This window comes from Lates calcarifer, linkage group LG7_1 (assembly GCF_001640805.2).
Source record: "Lates calcarifer isolate ASB-BC8 linkage group LG7_1, TLL_Latcal_v3, whole genome shotgun sequence".
In the NCBI taxonomy this organism is placed as follows: Eukaryota; Metazoa; Chordata; class Actinopteri; family Centropomidae; genus Lates; species Lates calcarifer.
Window position 1 is genome coordinate 8,273,311 of NC_066839.1, and position 15,454 is coordinate 8,288,764.

A 15,454-nucleotide genomic window follows, 5' to 3' on the forward strand; every position below is an offset into this window, starting at 1 on the left:
ATATGCCACATATACCTATAGGAGATGCATTAGAACAGCTCACATAAAAAATGAAAATAAAAAGTCCTATATTAAATAGAATAAAATGAAATGCAAATAGATGAAAAAATGACATGAAATGCAGTTATAGTGCAGTACTAATAGGGTCTAAATTCAATAAAGGAAGTAAAAGTGCAGTAGTAAATGAATCTATCAAATATAGAAAGAACAGCAGAATTTTTAATGTAAAAGTTTGGGGTGAGAATGGGATTAAATTATTTTTTCAAACATGATCTAATCCCCGTCTGTTTTTGACTATAAATATACAGACACCAGGAACCATTACAGGAACATGATGTTGATTCACATCAGTGTTGGTGGCTCTGTTCAAGCTCCTGTGACTAATCGGTGCTTCCCCTCGAGAGTGACACTGACTCACCGATCCATATCTTATATGTCCTGGTTGCCTCTTAGAGATAATGAGGTTTATATTATGAGGATCAGCTGGTGTGTGTGACACAAATTCAAAATTCACCAATGAAGACAATAACTTTAAACAGACTTTCTTTGTCGAGCCGTCTGTGTTGGTTCGCTGAGAAAAGTTTGTGTTGAAATTAAAGAGAGCTGGAGCCTCGGTCTACATGGTGATGTGACGCCCCCTGTTGAGACTGATAAATGAATGCAGTCTTGTTTGGCAGTGTTTAGCATATTTTATTACTAGTGACTGATGGTATGTACAGTAGAAAGCATTATTTTGCTGCAGAGGCTTGTGTTTCATAATTCAGAGTTAAAAAGGGCAGTGTAGGCCTAAAAAATTACCACAGTCCAAACAAGAATAATGGGCAGCACATAACAAACACCAGAGGCTCATGATTTAGGATGACTGTTCCTTTGCTTGCACTAAAATGCCTCTAAGAATTATAGTTAGAAAAGGAAGAAGGAAAAAAAACACATAGAAAAGGATAAAAAATAAAAGGATATTCATCAAAGTCAGGTGCCAGTGTAATCACAGACCACACAATACACTTAAAAGAAGGAATAGAGAGAGAAAACAAACAAAAAAGAAAAAGAAATATGTTGAAAATGGGTTAAAATAACACTACAGGTCATGTTTATTTCAGTAATTAGATTAATCATACAGAGCTGCTCTTTGGTCATAGTTCTTTATGAGATAACACCCTGTGTACTGAGGTATCACAAGGCAGCAGTATAACTATAGGTATGATAAATAAATACGTAATTTATTTTGAGAAATCAAATCAACAAATTGAGCCAGGGAGAGTCAGGGAAACACATTCACTTCAAGTGCACCCACTCCCACCACCCACTCTGACCCCACTGTGTGACCACCACATGCACAGGACTGTCATGTGGGTGACAAACACGTTATAATGATATGAGGTGGGGAGTCTGAAAGCTCTCTCCGTGCGTCACAAACACACAGGTGTCTGCGCCGCCATCCACCAGCAAATCTGCCAAACCTCCACCGAACAAACAACATCAGCGCTCCGGTGGTGACGCACCGCCGGAGGCCCCCGCTGCTGCTCGCTGAGCAAGGTTAACATGGGATTGATGGGGGGAATCACTTTAGAGGATTAGTGCTGTCATCTGTTTGGATTACAGGGAGAGCTTACCTGCCCATCTGTCACCTTTGGAGCTGAGGTAGACACACACTGCCTTTACATGGAGGAGGCCTCACTCTCACTCACGCTGTCTGGATATTTAGTTATTCAGACAGATAAAAACATAGAGACGCTACAGAGTGGGCCTCTGGCTTTTAGAGAAGGGATCGAAATAAAGGGAAAACCCACCAAAACTCATCTTAGATTCCCTTTAAATGGGAGCTAAAAGATCATAAAATTTGATGCTATACTGATCAATATCTCTTTGTAATTAGGTGTATGTTATGAAGGGTTTATGAAGTGTAAGTAGTGGCTTCATGAATGGCTAATAAATCCTTTTCCACAGAGTAAAATGTGTTCAAGGTCAATTAAAGAGCTAGACAGAGAGAGGAGCACCTGACACTCCTGTTGTCCTCCTTGTTTAAACTTTATTTATTCAGCACAGGAAGGAACATCATAACAAAACAATTTAGTAACACAGTAATGTTAATTAATTATTTAGTATCATTATTATCAACTATAACTGTAAAGAATGTCTTATCAGAAGCTACAAAAGACGATGTAAGTATATGTCAAGGCCGATGGCAGCAGCATCAGTTTTCATTGTTCAAATGAAAATACCACATCTAAAATAAAATTTAAAAAGGATTAATATAGTGTTGGTAGCTCAGGTGTCTATGAGCTTCCATCTTAACCACATGCAACATGATTTACATAATAATCCTAGAGAAATATTGTTTTTATATCTCCGAGGCGCACTTATGTGTGGTTATTTTTTTCTGTGATGTTCAAAATGAGAGGTCAAACAATACTGACATGTCCATATGTAGACTGGAGACTTTGTTTCACTTGGTATTCTAACTTGAGCTTTAAGGATGAAAATCACCTGAGCCATACTGTAAAGGTGACTGATCACTCAGATCACCCCCTTTACTGAGAGTTTGAAACTCCTCTGGAGATTCATTGTTTTGTTGAATGAGTGAAAAAGAGATCCCATCTTCAAGACACAGTTTTGTTTCTGTAAAAAAAACAAAAAAAAAAAACACACTGAGCAGAGCTGTCAGAGTTCGACTAATGAAGCAGGTATCTGCTGGAGCTATTGTGTTTTTCGTACAGAATTTCCTCTTTCTACACACGTCTTTGCTTTGCTGGAATTTGATGCTGTAACTCTGGAAGATGTTAATGAGCCTGCTAAAGCCTCCTTTTTTAAAACAATTTTTGCTTTACACTGGAATTGTTGTCGGAGATTTCCTCACAGCCAGTGTTGACAGGAGGTACTAGTAAAAACTCTTTGAATGCACATATGAGAAGGTGAATACTGTTATAAGATAGTATATTTCTTTCTCTATTGTTTTTCATTGGTGTGTATGTAAGACTAATACAATAAGACACATCTCAGTAGAAAATCAGGCTCAGGGTCCTGGTGTTGTTCATGCTGACTCACTGACTCACCTGGATACTATTACTCAAACACCTGCATCGTTCCTACCATGACAAGTTAAAATATTCCTGTGAAAAACCCCCATTGCACAGTATTGGTGAATATATCAGGATGGTAAACACATTGTTTTCTTATTCAAGAGCAAACATGATAAATTGATTTATAAAACACACTGGTTTTCTGTTTACACCCGTGGATGTTTCTGCAGTGACTAAACTGAGTTCATAGTTCACAAAGCTTTTTATTTAGCAGTGTAGCACTCAGGCAGAGGAGGAGGAGGAGGAGGAGGATGCTGTGGTGGAGATGTGATGGGGTGTTTTTAAGGTTACTGTGAATATGTGCAGAAGGAAACCGTCTGAGGTTAGCTGCTCACACCTACACACAGGATAAACCAACACAAACCTTGATATCCACCTACACAACGACTGCACATTCAACCCGGACTCTCCTCTTCTTCTCTCTGCTTCTCCATCATCTGCATCACACACACACACACAATCAGTGACAAACATTTCCTCCTGCAATTAGCACTTTTCCAACCCTCATATAATTCATGCGCGACTGTTCCAGGGCCAGTGAGACTCATTATCTGTGGGAAGTTAATTTACACGGGGCTGACCGCCTTCCTGCAGATGTTGCACCACTCGCCACTTAATTGAGCTGTCGTCACGGCAGCACGCTGGGGGCCCACACTACACTAACCCCCTCCCCGTCCTCCAAACAACATCCTTTGATTTATCTCCCTCTTTCCATCTCGCCTCTCAACCCACTCTGCCCTCTTTATCTGCCTCTTCATCGCTCTCTAGCTCCCTTTCAGCTGATGGAGCTTATTGTGGACAAAAAGGCTTAGGGAAGTGTCACTATGGCAACGGTGAATTGTAAAAAAAAAAAAAAAAAAAACAAAGCTACATAGGCACTTCATCAGGGAAGGGTGATGGTGGAGGGGGTGGGAGGGAGGCCATGATCTAATGGCTCCCGTTGGAGATGGTGCCCCCAACCTCCTGCAACAAGTAAAGGCAGGCCAGAGAGGCTCCTGGGAGGAGGAGGAGGGGGGGAGATGAAGACAGAGAGAGAGAGAGAGAGAGAGAGAGAGGTGGAGATAATACTGTGGGACTGTGAGAGGACGGGAGAGCAGAGAGAGAGAAACCATTTCTCTCCTCTCTCTGCTTTTCAATCAACCAGTCTCCTCTCTTCAGTATCCGTCAACCCATCTGCTCTCTGAGGACTTTTCTAATTCTGCTTTACTGTGATTCTGCCTCTTGTGGAGTCCAGGACAAACTTAAGAAAAAGAAAGAGAGGAAGAGGTAAGAATTTGCTTCTTTTTTTTCCTGTTCATTCACAGCAACAGATTGGACCTAATGGATGTGACCAGTGATGTTTTAACATATTCAAACGCTGTGTTCGGATCTGCCAAAAGTGGGCGGCAGACCAAGAATCACCAAGAATGTGGGTTGGACAATTTACACAAATTTAAACAAGCCACGACAAGCCAGGATATTTTTCTTCTTGCAATCAATTTTCTGTTATCTGTAAGAAAAAGGGATTTTTTTTGGACCAGAAATAAGTGAACATGAGAAAGAAAAACTGGAGTATTGGTTGAACACAAGAAGACAGATGGAAACATGACCTTGGACTGAACGGTTTATAAACCAAAAGATTGACTGATAATCAAAACAATTGTCAGTTGCAGCCTTACTCTTACTGATCATTTCTACCCATTTATTTCCTTTGTTTTACTTCTGAAACAATAGATTTGATGATAAAACAAAAAACATTTTTAAATTCATCGAATAACAAGTTGCTGGACACTCTGTGGTGTAACATGCACATGTACTTAAAGTATATGAATGACTGAATTGGTTGGTTATAGCACTTTTTATTCACACAACTGTCTCCTATTTATCATATTTACAAGAACTGATCCTATATTTATGAGATTTGGGGTCAAGGTGTTGGGGAAGACAGAGGCCTTAGTGTATGCACGTCCTGATTAATAACTGTCTGTCCCATATTTCTTACAATGACTATGAGCTAATTAGTATATTAATAAATATTAGTATATTAGAGTACTTTGGAAAATGATACGTTAAACATTAGTCTTCTGTGAACAGATGTAAACTTTTACAAGTTACAGGAAGTAGACTGTTGCCATGGATTCAGAGTTATATAGCCCCATTTTTTAACCTGTATTTGTTTACATTTTGGAAAATTAAGTAAGCTGAATTAACTATTAACAATTTGTTTTTTGGTTCATACCATTGAATATATTGATAGCTGTCAATGAATTACTTTGATACTGAGGAAATCTTAAAACCTGATTATTCTCAGGCAAGTTCTGAGGTGTTCCAATTCCTATACAAAGAATTAATTACAAGATGGTTTTCTGGTCTCAGATTCTTTTTTCTTTTGTGAATACAATATGCCTCCATATCTGCCATGTGTTTGACTCCATTTTGGGTTAATCAGCTCAGGGTTAAACTGCTGGGTGCAGAACAGGACTGCGACTAATCTCACAGCGTTGCTTTGTTGTGAAAGCTCTCCTCTGCACAGTGTAGAGTATAAACCATGTACAGCAGCTAAGGACAACCCCAACATGCCATGAGATTAACACTAGATTAAAAGACAACAGTTACAAAACTAAACAGACACCTAATATTAGGAGACAATTCACAGAATGAAGAGATTACCTGCAAAATGTGTGCAGGTACAGTAAAGAAGTTTACTAGCCTCAGCATCAGTTAACTTATTTTCCCAGTTAATCAGTTAGTTGTTTGAGCCATAAAATATTAGAAAAGTGAAAAACACCCAAAGCTGGAGGCATTCAATTCCTAAAATTGCTCATCTTACCAGTCCAACATCCAGATATTTTCTGCTCACAGCTTCCACTAATGATTATATCACTATTCTTCAAGAACCCTTAAAGTGACATCTTAAAATATTCTGCTTTGTTTGACCAGCTGTCCAAACCCCATATTCACTTTATACAAAAAGAAAAGCAGTGAATCCAGACATTTTAGAGGCAGCTTTTCCTTGAAAATAAGTGAAATAATTAATTGAGTAGTTATTGGTTATTTTCGATAAGTCGATCAGTTGACTAACTGGTTCAGCTCTAAATTAGTTTGCTATCCCAAAAGACAAAACATCTTCACTTAAAAAGCTGAAACCAGAGACTGTTTAGCATTTACAACATAAAAGATTGACTGAGTTAACAGAGCTGTTGCTGATAAAATTTTCTGTGGATCAACTAACTGATTAATTAACTAACATTCCTGCTCTAATCATGACATTTGTGTCTTCATGTCTTTCCAAAACACAAGCCACGTGGCTGTGAATCTGAAACCTTTTAATCACTCACAACACCTTCATCAGTCGCCTCCTCTGTTAAGTTTTTGTTTTGTGCTTTCATCAAACAAAGAGACTCGCTGCTGATTGAAGTGAATGCAGCATCTGTGGGAGCAACTGTGATGCCTTTAGACAACAAAGAGCTGATGGAGGCAGAGATGGGCGACGTTCTCTTTTGGGAATACGTCCAGATGTAGAAACAGACTTCAGAGGATGTGCAGTAATAAATGATGCCAGATTATGCAAACATATGCATGTTTTCTGTTATAAATAGAAACAAAGTGTCAGAACTGAACTGAACATAGTGTCTTTTCCATAATTGCTGCATTTTCAGACAGAACTGAAAAGTTAAAAAAAAAAAAAAAAATTTAATCAACTGAGCTAGATAATCAATTACCTGTTCAGAGGTACAGCTTGTTTGTTTTACTTTATTGGTCTCACATTTCAAGCTCTGCAAAGTACAGACACACACAGACTTCAGTGACTGTTTAACCTTTCCAAACTGTCTCATGTCAGCTCATTACTTTTAATAAGAGCAGCAAATTTAATCTGCACTGAAAAAAAGCAGAATGCACTCATCTTTTATTATCTAGTCACACAGAGCCTTGCATTTCAACAGCTTGGCAGCAGTATTCTGTGCTCACATCATTTCAGTGTGATTGTCTTTTGCTCATCAGGGGCCCGTGAAGGAGGACAAGGCCATGGCCTCCTGGTTCAGCTGGAATGAGCCTTATTACCGGAGCCCCCAGAGGGACCCGGCCGACGTGGTCACCGACACCCTGATGGTGGAGTTCAGCTGGCAGCTGAAGGAGGCGGAGAGGCAGCAGAGGGAGAGGGAGAACGAGTACCAGCGCCTCAAGACTGGAGTGGACTACAGCTGGCTGGCCAGCACGCCCCGCTCCTCCTACAGCATCAGCACCGGGGAGAGGCTCGGCCTGGAGGACCTCTGCTCCAAGGTGCCGCCATCCTGCTGCGGGCTGGTCATACTCAAGTAAGGAGAGGCTTAGCTGACACAAGAAAGGTAGACAAATGATGTGACAGTTAAAGGCTCAAAGAAGTAAAATGATCCAATATTTCATAATAAAAAAAGAACTTTGTCTCCCATTAATCATCTCATGACCCCTCAGATTTACCTTGTGATCCTTTGAAGGGCCCAGACCCTTACATTGAAAACCACTGGATTAAACTGGTGGCATCACCTCAAGTAGCCACAACTATAAAATGCTGTTTAAACACAGATGATTCAATAGAAACAATCTAATAATATCATATATGATAATTTATCAGTCACAGAGGCACTTTTCTGCAGAATGAGTATTCTTACTTTTTGTACTTTTAAGTACTTTTAGCTGAAAATATTGTGAATACTTCTTCTACCACCTCAAGTCATAACAACTGGATATTAGTGGGAGGCCACAGCCTACTCATAAGCATTTTATTCTGCAATATTATAGAGCTACATAGTTTTGTCTCTGAACAGACTGAACAGTAGAGAGACAGACGGTGGTGACGATGTTATTTAGAGACAAATTCTGGATCTGACTGATAGTGAGTCATGAGATAACTCAGAGGACACAGTGACAGCAGGAGAGGGTATTTCACTGTGGGCTGGAGCTGGAAAACACATTTGGATGCAAAAAATCTCATGTAAAAAAAAGGAGTTAAACTTGGTCACCAACTCAGTGCAAGTGGACAAATAAGGCAGGTTATGAGGTTACTTCTCCAGTGTGTCCATGGCACACTGTTGACTTCAAGACAAGCTGCCATCAGACTTCAGCATTGAGTCAGGGAGACATTTCGTCATGGAAACTGATCGGCTGGCCAGCCTCTCTGTCATCCTGCACATGACTCTATAATGCTTTGGTGTCGTCGTCCTTTAATCTGTGGCAGAGTCGTTCTGAGCTCGTTTGAGCATCTGTTCGCAGAAACCTGCTGAGGTCTCAGGTGTCCTGTTAGAGTTTGGCAGTTTTTTTGGAGGAGGCACTTTGAGAGGTGTTAATGTAGGTGAGTGGTGAGGAGGTGCTAAATGCTAAGTGGAAATCACACACACACACAACAGGGACCAAGTGTAGCATACTTTTGAGATTTTAATTAACTGCAGGAAGGTGGAGTTCTCAGCTGTGATTGGCTGTGAAGTATAATTAACCGTCTGTGTCTCTGAAGGGGAGATTCTTCTCAGTTCCCAAATGTCAGCCTCTCCTGTTCTTTGTTTGAAACCCCATTAACTCCCACAATGTGACTGCCAGTCGTTCTCACAAAATAATATCAAATATCAGATCATATTAAATAAATGATGTAATCATACAAGAAAAGTGACTTTGTTAATAGTTTCTGATACTGGAACTATCTGATTAAATAAACAATCTTATTAGTTTAATAATCAGTATGGGTAATCTAACCTGTTATTTACTCACATTTTAAATTGATCATGTTTTTAAAGATGCAGTCTGTACTTTTTAAAATCATAGTAACTAAAGTTACATTTTAATCATCTGCAGAGTTTGATCAAAAATCGTTAACAAAATCTAACAAACCTGTTTTGCAGTTGTAAAGAAACAGCACTACTACTTGCTTTTTCCAAAGTGTTAGACTGCATCTCATCGTCTTCCTGTGCAGATGGAGTTTGCTCCTAACAGAAATGCAGTGAAAACTCCAGAAAAAGCTGATAAGTGAGCCTTGAGTTGTTTTTTTTTTTTTTTTTTTTTTTGTTAAACTACCATTTCACCCCGAATCAATAATTTAGAATTAGTCATAATTTCAGATTAAAAGGAGTGTATGTTGAATTTTGACAGTTACAATACATACATACTTTGTAATAAATTTGACTCTGGCCCCAAATGTGATCCAAACAACGTCATTCCTCTTTAGCGCTTACATGTGTTTGTGGCTCTGGTCTAAGCAGAGGAAGAAAGGAGGCCAATCACCAGTTAACTGGAGGCACTTACAGTGAAACAGGTTTCCAAACAGATGTCTATTTAAAGGCTTGTTAGGACCTCAGCACCTCTTGTTAGGAGGAGGAGTAATTGGATGGTCTGCAGGAGTGTGCTGGTCAAGCTGGCAGGGTGCTGATGACCACCTTTTATAACATTTGCAATTGTGTTCTTTTGTGCTGAAGCCAGAATAAAACCCTGGAACAACAACAAAAACCTTGTTTCTAGGGTTGAGGTTTTTTCTGCTGGAAAATGTGTCGACACTGTTGTGGTGCATTGTCAACACGTTTTCTTGTTTTATCCTTGCCTGTGTTTCTGGCATTGCTTATTATTACTTATTGTTTCATATAGTTTATTGCCACACTTTAACTTTACTCATACTGTCTATGCTTTAGCTTTTTACTTCTCTTTTAGGACGTTTGTCTTCCTTACTATGGTTGTGTGTTTCTGTGTGTGTGGTTGTGAAGCAGATGGTAAGGATGGAGGCAACACATCACCTTTACACGCCAATTTTATAGATTTTGTGAAAAGCAATTCTGTCATTGTGCTGATTTTTCTGCATTTTTAGCACTTCTAAACACATAATTTTTTTTGAAAGTGGCTATAATCAGTAGTTTTACATTAACAATGGATCACATGACTTTGTGAAATGTGAACCTACAGAGAATAATCACCTGAAAAAATTATTATAAATTAATTATAAAAAACTATTTTTTTGTCATTACTGTTCTTTATGGAAGCCCATTTCTGCCAAATTCTTTCCCCATCATATTGGCGTAAATGGGCTTCCATAGTTTGTCCACTGTGGCAGAAAGTAACATTAAACTAACAATCTGCACTCACTCACGTGTTTTGCTTTGCTCTGCACAGGTTCAGGGAGGTCATGCAGGCCAATGAGCCTGAGGTGCATGAGGTGTCCAGCCTGTTCCGCTCCGTCCTCCTTGAGGCTCTGGACCACCTGAAGGAGGAGCAGGAGGCACAGCGGCTTGCCCGCCAGTGGAACAACAAACGTGCCATGAGCATGTCGCTCATGAACTTCAGGTCCCGGATCAAGATCAACCCCTTCGGGAGCACGGTGGGCCTGACCTCCGCCGCTGCCGAAGGGGCTGGGCTGAGCGACCTCAAAACGGTGTCGGAGGACGTGGAGAGGGGGATGGAGAGGGAGGACAGGGCACAGAGGGTGTGGAGCATGCCTGACTTCAGATACAAAGGAGCCGACAGCAGTAAGGTCGTTTGATGCAGGACGTTTTGAGGTGGGACAGATGCTCGTCTCTGGGACTCTGCTGCTGTACATCCACTTTGCACCAGGCGAGGGAGGATGAATCCCATCATCCTCCTTCCTCCTCAGTATGAGACCACTCAGCATTTCGATCTGTTTACTTACCTTTCCATCTGAAAGGGCGATGCCAGGTGTTTTTCTCAGATCTTCTGTACCTTGACAACACTGATTTTCAGCACTTGAAACAGTTTTGCATGAGATTATCACCTCTCACAGTGATGCCTTTTATATTTTGTAGAGATTTGGCATCTAAGCACTGAGGGCTATTTGCTGTAGCCTTGTAGCGATATTTATGTAATACACAGGCTTTCTTGTTGCAGGAGAAAATGGTTGTGTTACATCAGGCAGCACAAGTAGCCTGAGAGGTGAATAATCTTTTATGACAGGATGTTTTGCATGAGATTTCTGTATAGATGTTAATCATTAAGTCTTAAATCCAAGGTAATATTCAACTTTCACATTAACATCATACAGGGAGTGAGTCATGCTCACTCCCTAGACTGCACTTTGCTTTCTCGCAACAGCACAAGGACTCTGCACAACAATTTATCATCCAAGGTCAGCGAACTGAAAGCTCTCTGTATGTGTTCTTTATTTGCATATGAAAAGATCCAAAGAAATGATCACTATGTGGATATTTCTGAATGAAACATTTCAAAGTAAAATCTTTCCCAGCAGTTTATTTGCGGTTTCTTTTCTGGTTGTCAGACAGCAAAATTCGACAACACACAACAGGTTTACTCCATTATCCATATAAAGCTTTCAACTGGTTTGATACAAGAGGGGACTAACAGTGATTGTATTTTGTCAGTTTAATAAAATGACTAATCTTGAAACAAGATTCATAACAGAAGTGGCAGAATTTAGGGAATAAATGTGATGAATAAGTTGCACAGTAACTATCAAAAACAACGCAGTCGATTCTCATATCATTTTAAACAAAATGTACACATTAAAAACTAGGATATCAGTACACACTGATAACACTGTGGTTCCCACTGTCAAGTTTAACCGTGGAAACATAACGGGCATTTATCTACAAAACGGGACAGTCCTCAATATAGTTGACATGAATGATTGACAGAGCCAGCAATTAAAAAAATATCTAAGACTTTAAAGAAGAACTTCACCGATTTTACACATCAAAGGCTGTTTACAGGTCTTAGGGAGTGATGTTACACATGTCAGCACCAGTAAATCTGAATATTAGAAAAACCTGGTGATGTGGAGATAGAAAGAAGTGAGCTCACCAGATCTCTGTAGCTCCCTCCTCATGTCTGCACAAAGCTATGAGGCTAAATTGGCCACCACTAGCATAACACACCCAAATCTCCAACTGAACTGTCAGTGGTTGAGTTGCTTTGTGGGTAATGTAGGCACCAGGTGGAGGAAGATTGCATGAGGGAAAAAAACAATTTCTCTGGATCTGCTGCATAAAGTTTGACCACTTTTTACAAGAACCGTCAATGGTAAAGTCCAACAATGTTATAGGACTACAATGCTGAATCGGCGGAGTACTCTTTTAAAGGAGGGGCCACACTAGTAAAGTAGAAAAGCCAGTTGCTGGCAGTTCACCCACTTTCAACACTGATGCTGTCTGATGACATTTTTCACATTTATATGATCTATTTGGTCACAGATAAAATTTCAGATGACACTGTTCAACATACTCTTCTCCAATCACAAAAAGCTTTCAGAGCAAAAGCTGAAGAACTGGGAACCTGGACAGCAGCGTCTCACTTTGCCTTGAGAGGTATGGCTCCATCCCTGCATCTGGCTCAGTGCTGCCCCCATGTGTTGATTAAGTTGTATTCATTATCACATCCTCAGAAAACACTGTTCTCTTGCAAGGCTGAGTTGTTGTTTCCTGAGTTCTGCTGACATGTCTGAGCCTGACCACCACTACTGGTGTCCGCAGTGGCATCACAGGGTAGAGTTCAAGAACTCAAGAAGCTCTGCCCGATTTTTATCCCGCTGTGAGAAAAAACATAAGAAAAGAAAAACAACAGACGTGAGCCAACTGTAGAGAGGCACACTTGGTCACTTACTTGACAGCAAAAAGGAAGGTGAGACTACCTGTTTGTCTTTCTTTGACTTCTTTACTTTCATCTTTATCTTCTTTCCTGAAATCATGCTGTACTTGCCTTTTTTCCGGTCCTTCAAGTACTAAAAAGAAAAACACGCAATTTAGGAAGTGCTACAAAACAAAGAAATTATAATGACACTGACTGACAAAATTACATAATATACTGTGTTACACAATGTATAGAGAAACATTACTTGTCTAATGAGAATGTGAATGGTCTGTTAGGGAATGACTTGAATCCTTGTGTCACTACCTTGGAGATCTGTACAGGTCCCGAGTTTTCCTCTCCTCCTTTTGCTTTCTTGTCTTTTTTACGTTTGTGCCGCTTCTCTTTCTTCCCTTTCTGCTTCACAATACAAAATAAGTGACACTCAGTGTCTGTGACAGTGAGTGACTAAAAAAACGCATGAAACTGAAAGTGGAGAAAATTACCTTTTTGAGATGTTTTTCCTTTTTCCTTTTCTTAGACCTCTTTCTGGATTTACCGCGAGAATCTAAAAACAACATAACATTGAGTCAAATATGACCATAGATATTAGTACTGTTATGATGATAAAAATACACAGAGAACTGAGGTTTACACAGCACTCTGTAGAAAAGAAGATTAGTTGGAAAAAATGTTACATTGTAGGAGAAATTTAACCAACCACAAACACAGCAAACTGTGGATTTAAATTTACCACTGCTGCTGGAGCTACTTCGACTGCGACTGGATGACTGTGATGAACCTGATGAAGAAGAGGATGATAAGGATGAAGACGCTGAAGATGAGGAAGACGAACTGGAAGAGGACGATGAGGAAGATCTACTGCGACTGCGCTTCCGCTTCCTTTTTTCACGCCCTGAAGAAAAAACAATCAATCAATCAAACAAAAATAACATGAGCCATTTAGTATTTGGACGTGAGCTACCATACGGCATTATCATGCAAACAGTGACTTAAGTTTAATTTATACAATAAGATATATCTTGTAATTCACAGTCTGGTACTTATATGAATTTTATACACTTGTACATTTAGCTGTGTGTCTTAGGCTCCATTCAAACAGCAGGTAAAATGACCCACAGGCCAAATGTCTGATGTGAAGGTGAGTTTCATGTTTCTGTGTTTGATATTGTCTTGCCTCTGCTCCTCGATCTCCTCCTTTCATCTGTTCTGGAACTGGAGCTGGACACTATGCACTCCGCTTTCGTTGACTGAAAACAAAAACAGATGTTTAATGGGGGTGGGGCGGATAAATCCCCCGAGAGGATCGATACTACCAAACACTATGTCGTGTTTAAAGATCGATTCTTGCGCAAATAATGTATCAATCGCACGTTAATTCACAGTATGGATTGGAATAAGTTTTACTTGCCATTTAAAAATAGTCGTGAACATGTTTGTGATTAAGTTATTAGCAGAGAGCAGTAAGAACTTCCTCATGCCTATATTAATCGGTGGTAAATAAAATGCACTCAGACAGATCCCAGAGGTAATACTTTCGTCTCACATGACACTACATTAGCTGCTGTTTACAATGAAAGCTGCTAACAAGTATGTTTCGATATGTGCGATCCAAGCGACATATTTTTTCACTGAAATTTGATCTGCGCTCATGGAGAAACGCGTTAGCTAATAAAGTTACACACAATTAAGTTCTCCTCACTGTTTAAAACATGCAATTCGAAGTTGGCGGTCGTGGTTTTGTTTAAAAAACATATTTATAGACGCGTTAATGCATGAATTGTCCTGATTTTCATATTTAAGGCTTCAGTAACAGGACTACGTTTACAAAGCTAACGCTAAAATGCGCTTAATGATGTTAAATTAACTAATAATGCTGGTGAAAGAAGAGGCTCTGTACTTACCATGGCTTCGGTGAAATACAGTTAAAATATCACATATGCACGGACACCACAGCCGCTGAAAAAAGAGTAAAATATATATTTATATGCGGTTATCTCTCATAAATTAGCATTAGCTCGCATCCAGAGGAGACATCTTGTATCCCATAATGCACCGCTGCTGGCTAAGCTGTGCGCGAGACACAAGAGTGAAAACTGCGGAGAAGCCGTGACACCGCCCCTAGCGGCGACCGAGAAAACATCAACGTTAATGTCACCTGCTACCGTTCAAGTTGTACACGGTGCTAATTGTTTGCTCGACGACAAAAGCTTAAACAGGTGAGTTAAAGCCGTAAACTACACGGTATTAACATGTATCAACTGCTGAAGATTTCAGAAAATAATTTAAATCTTTAACTGCCATGGAAGTTATCTCAAACCACCGAAGAAGAAGCTAATAGTTAGCCGTGTTCATCGACTAACTTCTACCATGTGTTAAAAACACCGAGTTAAGTCAAATCAAACAGTATAGTGTTTTTTTCACAGTCCTTTTTTCACAGTGCTCTCTCTTGTTAAATAGTGGATAAAACAATATCAATGTCCCTTTGACTTTAAATTCTACAGGTCTCACATTTCATTCATCAGCAGATTGAATTTAATAAGCATCCCTTAAATTTTGTCATTTAAGTAATGTAGTAATGCCAAAAAAATAAACTGAGTGGGGTGTGTATATATATATATATATACCTATACATTGGCTGATATATGGCTGACTCTATATTTGTTGTCACGATAATTTCATATCAGTCGATATTGATAATTATCACGATAAATGTCAAATAATTTTTTCTTTTAAGTTTAAAGGCAGATTTTTTTCTTTCCTGACTGAACATGATAAACTCTAACCAAACAGTAGAACATTTCACAGGTAATTAATTGTACATTTTC

The 15,454-nt window shown here is 39.5% G+C and overlaps 2 protein-coding genes across 4 annotated transcripts; one reads left to right on the plus strand and one right to left on the minus strand.

Moving 5' to 3' along the window:
* Positions 1–4,025: 4,025 nt before the first annotated feature.
* rd3 (retinal degeneration 3, GUCY2D regulator) lies at positions 4,026–11,118 on the plus strand. Of its 2 annotated transcripts, none has more exons than XM_018695004.2 (3): positions 4,026–4,346; positions 7,039–7,375; positions 10,185–11,118. In XM_018695004.2, exons 2-3 carry the CDS (start codon positions 7,086–7,088, stop codon positions 10,549–10,551), a joined length of 657 nt encoding a protein of 218 aa, XP_018550520.1. In that variant the 5' UTR covers positions 4,026–4,346; positions 7,039–7,085; the 3' UTR covers positions 10,552–11,118. The 2 variants fall into 2 exon arrangements, with proteins under 2 accessions (XP_018550520.1, XP_018550521.1); XM_018695005.2 differs by having other exon boundaries at positions 7,062–7,375.
* Positions 11,119–11,253: 135 nt separating this feature from the next.
* On the minus strand, positions 11,254–14,697 carry si:ch211-22i13.2 (uncharacterized protein LOC553945 homolog). 2 transcript variants are annotated; one of them, XM_018695007.2, is made up of 7 exons: positions 14,531–14,697; positions 13,804–13,876; positions 13,360–13,521; positions 13,112–13,173; positions 12,933–13,022; positions 12,670–12,759; positions 11,254–12,567 (listed from the first exon to the last, which is right to left on the minus strand). In XM_018695007.2, exons 1-7 carry the CDS (start codon positions 14,531–14,533, stop codon positions 12,517–12,519), a joined length of 531 nt encoding a protein of 176 aa, XP_018550523.1. In that variant the 5' UTR covers positions 14,534–14,697; the 3' UTR covers positions 11,254–12,516. The 2 variants fall into 2 exon arrangements, with proteins under 2 accessions (XP_018550523.1, XP_018550522.1); XM_018695006.2 differs by having other exon boundaries at positions 12,933–13,025.
* Positions 14,698–15,454: the final 757 nt, after the last annotated feature.